Source organism: Gossypium hirsutum, chromosome A12 (assembly GCF_007990345.1).
Source record: "Gossypium hirsutum isolate 1008001.06 chromosome A12, Gossypium_hirsutum_v2.1, whole genome shotgun sequence".
Taxonomy (NCBI): Eukaryota; Viridiplantae; Streptophyta; class Magnoliopsida; order Malvales; family Malvaceae; genus Gossypium; species Gossypium hirsutum.
The window spans coordinates 90,522,466-90,532,564 of record NC_053435.1 but is presented as its reverse complement, the minus strand read 5'-3'; the positions used below and the strand labels follow the sequence as shown (position 1 = coordinate 90,532,564).

The following is a 10,099-nucleotide window of genomic DNA, read 5'->3' as shown; positions in this document are numbered from 1 at the left end:
AGTTAGTTTTGATTTGGTAGTGTACAAGTCGAAGGCTAGAAGTCTTCCAGTTTCTAAGCACAAATTCGACTCAGTTAATTCCCTGCATAGTTTAAGATAGACTCGTGTCGAGCATTGGCAAAGATGACGTGAAAATATGAGTTAAGGTGGAGATTTGTTATATATGACTCCTATTTTCAGTCAAATTTGAGAAATAATCTTTCAGTTAAACTCTATTTATTTGTTTCAATCAAATACTAATTAGTTTAAATTATTTTTTTATTATTTGACCTATAAATTTAACTTATAAATAGGCTCTTTTACATCCTTAGAAAATACACCAATTAAATTTTAAAATTTTGTATTTACATTTTGAGGGTTATTTGTTTTCGAATTTTTGGAGTTCAGTTTTTATCGTGAATTTTTATCCTCTTTGAAGGGATTTTTCCACGTTAAATTTGTGTGTTCAATTTCTCAACTTATTCCGCTATCTTTTTTTTACTTGTTGCTTAACCGGGTCTATCCTCACAATAATGATAAAAAAATCCACAACAAAAAGAGGTGATCATTCTACAAATCAAAGGGAGTGGCAGTTCAAAAATTTATAAGCAAAAACATTCTCTTTTTTTTCCCTCTCCAGATTGAACCATATCAAAACCATGAAAATGGGTTAACCTCTTGATGAACCAGTTTATATAAAACCTCAATAGTCTGATGGGGAAATAACATCATCAATTTTCAAAATCATCTTGACAACCTGTGTTGCCAGTAAGATCTGCTGCTGCTTCCCGATCAGCGTCTCGAACACATTTTGCTCGCGCATATCATTAGTTCCGACATCATTGCAATCTATTCCGAAGTGAGGGTTATTCTCCTGTAATTTGCATGTGAAAATAAATAATCTACAATATCCTATGCCAATGAGATTATACAAATCGAAGGCATCATCATACTGTAACTACTGGTAATTTACCTTAATTTGCTGAGATTTCACTGCTGACAGTGTCTCAATAGGTTAAAGGCCGCTATTCTCGGCCAAGGCAATGGAGACAGAATCTAAAGCATCAGCAAATGCCAGGATTGCATACTGCATACAAAAGAAAATTGATATAACATGATTAGTACAACAAAAAAGGAATACTCCAAAATTTGGATGATTAAATGCGCTTCTTCGAACCTACTCAACGCCGGGATATTTATCTGCAGCGGCCTCTACAGCAATTGAGCAAGAAATCTCGGCTGATCCACCACCATAGACAATAGAATTGTTGCGAATGAGATTCCTGGCCACACAGTGCATCATGAATACTCCGCTTTGTCTCCTCTATCATCATCTTGTTCCCTAATGCATCATCAAACACAAAGGACGCCATCTATGAGATGCATATATACACATCCATAATCTATCTAGGTTCAACTTAGGGCAGTTCACCATGGAATATTCTGCCCGTTGTTACTGTTGGCTCTCTACAACATTGTACAGTGTAAAAACAAACCCTTGCCTTCTGTAAACGGCCAATCAGTTTTGTGTTGGCCAAGAATAAAGATTTTCATACACCTCAAAACAAGAATGCAAGAAGTCTCTTGGCTTGCTTCAATAGTGTCACGTAGTTCCCTTTTTCCTTTACACTACTCCTTTAACCAAGTCATTTTCCTTCTTTCTTTTTTTTTTTTTAATTTGTTTCAAAAAGTTATATGATGAGAACAGTCTTGCTCCAAAACTGGTCCAATAAAATGCCAATGAGCATAACCAGCAATTTAGCAACAGGAAATTAAATACAAGCCAATTCAAGACACAAAATCAAATAAACAAATAAAAATGACTTATTATCAACCCAACATAATCCAACAAGCCATAAATAAAATCAAGATAAAACAAGGAGAAATAATCTACCTCCGCGAATAAATATAGTTACAGCCCTTGAATTTGCACAGTGTTCAATGTACAACATTTTATCTTTTGTGGTGCCAAAAGACTTCTCTCTGACCAAACCAGCCTAAAATTAAAATAGCAAGTAAGTGTCTCGGTAAATGGTTCGATACCAGTCAATTAACATGGGATTCTAAGAAGTGTAAACTTCATCAAACATAAATTGCTAGGCCAAATGAGCAGTGCTCTAGTGGTTGCCCTAACTAAAATTCATTAAATGTTGTATCATCCCACTAGAGCATTACTGGTTGTCCTCTACATGATGCATGGAAAATTTCCAACAGATGACTTTATCTAGTTCTAGCATACATTTCTAAGCAACATAACATAGACAAGGAATGGAGCAAAACATACCCTTCCCAGCTTTTCTGGGGTCAACTCTTGGAACCTTGGCACAATCCTTCCACCTATGAACATAAATCTAATAAGACCGTTGACAAGGTTGCATGCATTATTAGCAGCAAAACATCTATCTATCATGAAATTGGCTAGCATGTCTTTAAAATGAATACAATAAAAAGGAACAAGCCTGTAGCTATTGCTATGAGCTCCAACTCCACACCACCAACCCATCTGACAGCAGGCAAGTTACGGGGCATTAATAAATGATTAGCCTCGTCATCAAACCCCCATTGACAAATAACCAAGGTGGCACCAACATCCTGCAACAACATTACTATCAAAAGTTGTCTACCCCAAAATTGCAAAGGTAGCCAAACCAATACCCCTTTTCTCTCTCTCCAAATAGAATAATTTAAAGCATGAAAGAATGTAAAAGATCAAACCAAAAAAAAAAGAAGGAAATTTCATTAGAACTCCAATCAGCAGTCATACATTGCACTTCTGAACCATGTCGTCAAAATACTTTTGCTCTTGCTGACGCAAAGTCTGAAACTTTTCCACTGTATCAATGTCTACCTTATGTTTAGTCTTCGGCTTAGGTGGCTCAAATGGGCAAGTTAGTATGGCAATTTTTGCATCTTCAATTTTCTTCGGCATCTGTGGATGACTCATGTCCTTGTCGACAGTGATTCCATATACAAGCTCAGTATCTTCCAATTTCCCCCCAACTTTCCCCTCTACCTTAATCAGATCTAGATTGACATCCTTCCTCTCTAGATCAGCAACAGAGAGAACTGCTTTAACAGAAATCTCAGCCAAAGGGCGCTTGCATCGGTTCACACTGAAGAAAAAATGGTTACAATTTCAGATTACAGAACATATACACTATACACCAGTCTAGCATTGCATTCTCAATTTTTTGCAATGAATCCCAATATTAGGAGTCTCACTTCTCAGTACTAACAAGCATATGAATTGCTATCTGACAGCAAGAGCTATTTTAATTGAGCTAAGTGCCATCAAATTCAGATTTTGCAAAACTCCACCATAAAAACCCCAGTCACAGCCAAAACAACCCTGGCTATTTCTGTTTTCCAAACATTAAAACAAGTTCCATTCAGGTAAAATTTATAACAGAAGATTCAGTTAAAAGGACAAGAAATCAGGATTAACCAATATCCCTGCAAGTTAAGGCATTCAACTAACATTTAGATGCTGTAGAACATTGCTAGGGTCAAGAAATTCTACTAAGTAATTGACCAGGAAAAGAGCTAGGAAACTTGCATTTTGGAGGATAGAGTGGTCATACAAGTTTGAACCAGAAGTTCTATATTTATTGGTCCAAAATCAAACTTCTGAGCTATATGCTCCAAATGCTCAACAGCTATTCTAGAAGCCATTTCATAACCCTCAGCATTCCGAATGGGATGTATCCCACGTTCTAATAGCCGCTCTGCCTGCTCAAGAAGTGCTCCAGCCATGACAACAACACCAGTCGTTCCATCACCTATTTCATAATCTTGACTTCGGGATAGTTCAACCATCAACTTAGTAATTTGATTGTCAACATCCATATGCTCCAATATCGTTGCCCCATCATTTGCTGACCTCCAAAAAGAAAAGAAATCAGGAAACTTTTTGAAAACGGCCTCAATGTGTAAGTTCACTAAAAAACACCCAACACAAATAATTTTAACATTTACACCACAAATATTAACTTCAAGAAGCACAGTCCTGAAACGTTAAACTTATAACTTCAAATTAGCAAACTTTACCAAAACCAAAGTTTTCAGTCCAATAACTAGTGAGTTTAATAAACTAACTAAAAGAATTCTTAAACTTAAAATTTAAACCTATATTTCTCTTAACAAATAACTTAGTCCTAAAGTCTACTTATCATTTAGGAATTCGTGCCAAACAAATCCATTAAAGAAAATTTATTTTCCAAAATCATACTCAAGTAATCAGATACTTGGAAATCAAGGAATTTTTATTTTTTTTAGAAAGGCGGGAAGGGAGCTAACTGATGGTGACATTGCCGTCGGGACTTTGGAGCATCTTATCCATGCCTTTAGGTCCGAGGGAGGTGCGGAGAACCCGGGCGATAACTTTTTCGGCGGAAATGTTGGCTTTTTGAGCTTTGATCCCTCTCAGCCTGGTTTTCTGCTCTTGTTCCTTTAGTATAATGAACGGCCTCCCATACTCGTCGAATGCCAACGCCATTTTCTCAGGCCTTTACTGTTTCCTACGCTTCTTGCTTGCTTGCTTGTTGTTTAGTGTTTCAGTGTCCTGGGCTTTCTAGAGTTAAGTGAGACAGAGAGGAAGAATTTGGAAGATTGTGAGGTAAATGTTTTCGTTTTTCACAGTGTTTCCAAAGCCCTAACACCCCTGACTGTTTTGGTAAATCCATTCGTCACTGCTTGGCCCATTAAGATCCCACCCAACAGACGTTTTTCCCCGCTTAAATTCAATCACTCTGCATTCCATCTATGTGTATCATTCATTCGGTTTTTATACAGTAAATTATACATTTGGTTATTAAATCGTGTTTAATTATTTTCCCCTTTGCCACCCAAAAGTTATAATTTGCTCTCGATTTATCATTCCTCTCTTAATTACCCTTAATGAATAGATGATATATCATAAACTAAAATTTAGTACATAATTAATTCCTAAATATATTTTATCAGTGTCATGGTCACGGATCAAAGCTCGTGACCAATGCATAAGAAATGTCCCATAAAGGTGAACAGATGAAATGGATCTTATCTAGCACACTGTAATTGATTTGATTCGTGAAATAGAAGCAGAAGCTAATCTACTTGAATCTTGATTAAGTTGAAACACTTCAATAAATTGTATTTTACGAAGATAATTATTGTAAAATCTTAAGGGATAAACATATATAGAATTTAAATTCCTTAAAACTCTCTTATTATAGATGGGAACTAATCTTGACAATCGATGTAACTTAATTTGTATAGTTGATTTTGAGGGAGCTCAACTATAAATGGAGGTAATCACTTTATTCATAATTGAATGTATTTGAAAACCTTTACTCAAATACTTTGGGGATTACATAACTAAGAAAAATAGAGCAAATATAAAATAAGTATAAAAATTTAACAACATTTGAGGGAGACAGAATTGAAAATTGTTCCTTAATTCATTTGTTCCTCTCTCGAAAGACATGCTTCGTAGAACTAAAACCCTTAATATGAAAGAGCATCTTGTACTCATCAATTAAGGGAGATAAAATGAGATTAGACATAGAACTAGAAGACATAAACTTTAACCACACATCACCATAAACTTTAATATTAGTCATATTTAGGTCCCAAATGAAAAAAAAAAAACCTCGAGAGTAAAAATTATTATTTTACTTCTCAATTTATATTTTTATCTGATTAAACTCAAAACTCTAAAATAGTTGAAAATGCACTCCAATAATAAAATTAATAAAATTTAATATTTTTATCATTGAAAAAATTAAAGTGTTACACATATAACATGATATAACCGTTGATACAAGATAATTTTTATTGTTAGAGGCTTTGGCTTTATTATAATAAGATTTTGATATTTGTTTAAATTGCTAAATGTGGTACATCTTTAATTATTTACTTTATATTCGAAAATTTATAAAATAAAAATAGATTTTTAGCAAAATTTCCTAATTACTTCAAGGTTATAATTATTTGCGCATACATCTCACAGATTTAAAATTAACTAACGTAATTTGATAATTAATTTAGTGTGTTCCGTCCTTCATGGTACCTAAATATGCATAAATAATATCACATTTGGTATCTATATTTTTATAAAATATCTAGTGTAGTACTTAGTATTTAAAAATGTTTAATATAATTCTTGCACTATCAATATGTATTTTATTGTAGTATATGTACATTCATAAAATATTTAATACGGTACATTTTCTTTGAAAATGTTTAATATTGTACCTTAATTATCAATATATAGTGAAATGTTAAACCAGTCAATTAAAATTCAAGACATAGAATTTTTCTTTTCTTTTCTAAACCATCAAGTCCACACCGATAATATAATATTATGTAAAAAAATAAATAAAACAAAAAATTAAATCAAATCAAATAAATAAATAACTAAACATATTGTTAATAAAAATGTAGTAATTATTTTATTTACATAAGCAAAAATGTCATCTTCTCCATTTAAGTACAAATATTTTTAATGATTTTTAAATAATATTTTTTATTATCTATGAAAGTACAAATAATAAGTTTAGTTACTTGTTAATTTGTTTTTTAGTTTTATTTAATTTTTCACCTAATGCTATTTTATCCATCTAGATTTAATTATTTGAAAAAAATTTGTGTCGAATTTTTATTGGTTGGTTTAACATTTCACTTAACGTTGTTAACACTAGGTACCATAATAAAACATATATATTGATAGTTTAGGCGACACATTAGACATTTTTAAAGTACAACTACCATATTAGACACTTTATGAAAGTACAAGTATCATAATAAAACACACATTGATAATTGAAACACCACGTTAGACATTTTCAAAATGCAAGCACGACATTAAATATTTTATGCAACTATAGGTGCCAGTTGTGACATTATTCCAATATATTTTAATTATTGTAAATTTAGCGTGTATAATACCTGTATTTCGTTTCCATGGTTGCAACAGTCTAAATATGCAATGGTTTTGCTTAATCCTCGCAAAGTGTTTCAACGTAAAACTTCGAACCTCCTCCCCTCTTCATGCATATCCAATTCTTCCCCAAAATTCATAGGCCTATATATATGCATCTACATCTCTATTGTTAACTATTAATAAAAAGGGAACTCTCTATTTGTTAATCATTATCGAAAAAGGAAAATCTCTTTTGTTAATCATAAAACCTTATAGAAGAACAAATGGCACGCCAAATCCTTGCTCTTACTCTCGTCTTAATTTCCCTTTTCGTGATGGTTTCTGCTGACATCAAGACCGCCGCCACCACCGTTGTTGCCGCTACACCCGACAGTAATGGTGACATTGGACACATTGGTAAAGTTGCAGGTGCACCCTCTAGTGTTGGTACAGTTGAAGGCCCTGTTGGCAGTGCGGTTGCTGGTGCTATCAGTGGTGTTGCTACTGGCCAGCCTCCTAGCAGTGATGGTGCAACCATGGTTGGGGTAACGGCTGCTGTCACCGGAGCTGCTGCTGTTGCCGGCTACTTTGTCTTCTAAGTTTGAGATTTTCGAGCAAAAGGCTGGTTGAATTTGTTTATGAATAACAAAGGGTCCCATTACATACTAATTTGTTATCGTCATATGAAATATGTATTTTAGCTTATTATTTTCTAAAACTAAAAACTTCAAAATCATAGTTTTAGGTGTACAGATACTTGCATATTAACTGACTTAATGATAGCATGATTGCCAAAGAAACAACTTCTATAAATAAACTGATACATAAAGAATTAAAATGATTCTTCCTACACACTTACGTAAAGTACGTTCTTCCAGAACTTGGTTAATTCCTAAATTAAAGACCCATTTCCTTATCTTTACGAAGAAGTCTACCTTGAATTTCACAATCAGGGGGAGAATATGGTGTGTATATTTCTCAAGAGTCTATATGGTTTAAATTGGCTTCAAGACAGTGGAATCAAAAATTAACTCAAGCCTTGACAGCTACTGGTTATTCACGATTACTCCATGTTTTCTAAAAGGTAAGATGAGAAAATTGTTGTAATGTCGATATATGTAGATGACCTGTTGATTGCTGGTAATGATGAACGAATGATTTCAGAGTTGAAAATGACATTGCATAAGAATTTTAAGATAAAAGGATGTGGGTGACTTGAAGTATTTTTTTGGGGCATTAAAGTGGCGAGATCCAAAAAGTATAAACTGGAATGGAAAGATCGAAACCTTTCAATACACCTATGGAAGAAGATTCGAAGCTGACCGTAGTAGAACACAATCAAGTAACCAGTAAAGGAAAAGCTGATGAATGCAGAATCCTGTAAGAGGTTAATAGGAAAACTCTTGTACTTGACACAGACGAGGCCAGATATTGCATTGAGAGTGGTTCCATCTATAAAGAAAAATCCAACACTTGTTTGATATCGATGCAACAAGTTATTTGCAGGTTATGGCATATTGTGATTCAGATTGGGGCTGAATTTGGTACTCCATATGTTGCTATCATTTTCGGTATTTACAAATAAGAAAGACGACATTAAACTAACAGTCTTTTTCCTCGTCCCCAGAAATATAACTTCTAACATTTGACTTCCTAATTTCTAAACCCTTGGATAAAGCCGGTTCTTAAACACAGCATCAACAATTGTGCTTTGTAGTAGGGTACAATTTGGTAGCTTCTCCCATGACTAGTAAATCAATGATTGGTTTTAATATCAAGTTCTTTAATTTCCTTATGAGAGAAATGTCACTATAGGTTTAGCTTCATAACTTGTCATATTGGAAGTTACAGTTTTTATAGTAAAAAAATCATCAAGTTGTGATCTTTGTTGATACTTTGACCATATGCAAGCACATTTATTTGTAAAAGCAAATAGACGAGCAAACATTTGATTTCTTCGTTTGGAATTGAGACCAACCTCAAAATGAAGTACTATTCATGTGGATAAGAGTTTTTTTTCTAATTAATTCTCAGTCCCGAAGCACATGGTGGTTCTGAGGGAAAAAAGAGATTTTACAATTAATCAATGTAATGGAAGCAAAAGGGGAAAAAACACAGGCATTAAATACTAATTAATCATATATTATGTTGAAGCAAAGATGTCACTATTGGTTTATCAAGTCGGGGCCAATATTCAATGTCATACAAAAAATTATAAGACAAAACAAGACACACAGAAAAATGCTGTCTAAAATTTACATAACATAATTATTAATATAATTAAAAAAATATCATAAATGTAATCTCAATTGGAACTTCATACGGCCATATAGTCATCCCCTTTCAACCTTTCGACCTTTATCCTCTTGTGGCCTCCATAAAAGTAACAACTAAACCGAGTGAAATTGTCAGCTGTATCGCAGCGTAGGCTTAGGCTACAATCAATCTCAGAAAACATGCAGTATTATCATCCCTAATATCAAATCAAACATAAACAAGCTTGGCTGAGTTCCTACTACTTGATTTTATTACAAATCAAGCTTTTAAAAGGTGAAAAATTAATGTTGGGACTCAAATGCTACTTTTTCAAGTTTCAATGTAGGTTTTGCTTAATAAAGTGAAAAAAGGTTTTTTTGTAAGTATGTTTTGTAAGAAAAAAAAATTGAAAGAAAAATTAATTTTCTTGACTTCTATTATTAAGTAGTGTTGAAAAATTAAAAAGAGAAAATAGAACTTTTGAAAAATGCATAATTCTAAACTAATATAAATCACTCTATCATTTTCTTTCCTCTTATTATTTCAATTTAGAAAGACCAATTTTTGTGTATTAAAATGAAAAATGATCATATTTTCTATTGTCTTTCCTCTGATTTTGCTTCCCTACCAAGCATATTTAATTTATTTTCTTTTCACTTTTCCACTCACTCATATCCTTTAATTCAACCAATCACACTCTTAAGCTTTGCTAGGTAGAGTGAAAAGAAAATTGGAGGGATTAAAAACTAGAATGATGGTAAACATAAATACTCTTTTTCATATTTTTTTTCTTCTATTGCTTGGTAGAATCCAAAATGAAAGAAAAAAAAATAAAACAATTGAAAAATATATAATTTTAAACTAATATACAAATCTCTCATTTTTATCATTCCAATCTGGAAAAATTAATTTTATTTCCACTTTTCCCCAACCAAGTGTCCAAGCACACCCCTAGAGAAATGA

General features: G+C 33.0%; 1 protein-coding gene across 6 annotated transcripts; it reads right to left on the bottom strand.

Moving 5' to 3' along the window:
- Positions 1-516: 516 nt before the first annotated feature.
- Positions 517-4,683, bottom strand: LOC107928651 (T-complex protein 1 subunit epsilon). Of its 6 annotated transcripts, none has more exons than XM_016859906.2 (9): positions 4,276-4,678; positions 3,536-3,854; positions 2,744-3,092; positions 2,439-2,571; positions 2,264-2,316; positions 1,874-1,976; positions 1,161-1,321; positions 953-1,066; positions 517-853 (listed from the first exon to the last, which is right to left on the bottom strand). In XM_016859906.2, exons 1-7 carry the CDS (start codon positions 4,472-4,474, stop codon positions 1,176-1,178), a joined length of 1,302 nt encoding a protein of 433 aa, XP_016715395.1. In that variant the 5' UTR covers positions 4,475-4,678; the 3' UTR covers positions 517-853; positions 953-1,066; positions 1,161-1,175. The 6 variants fall into 6 exon arrangements, with proteins under 6 accessions (XP_016715395.1, XP_016715397.1, XP_016715394.1 ...); XM_016859908.2 differs by having other exon boundaries at positions 1,157-1,321; positions 2,828-3,092; positions 4,276-4,675; XM_016859905.2 differs by having other exon boundaries at positions 1,157-1,321; positions 4,276-4,674.
- Positions 4,684-10,099: the final 5,416 nt, after the last annotated feature.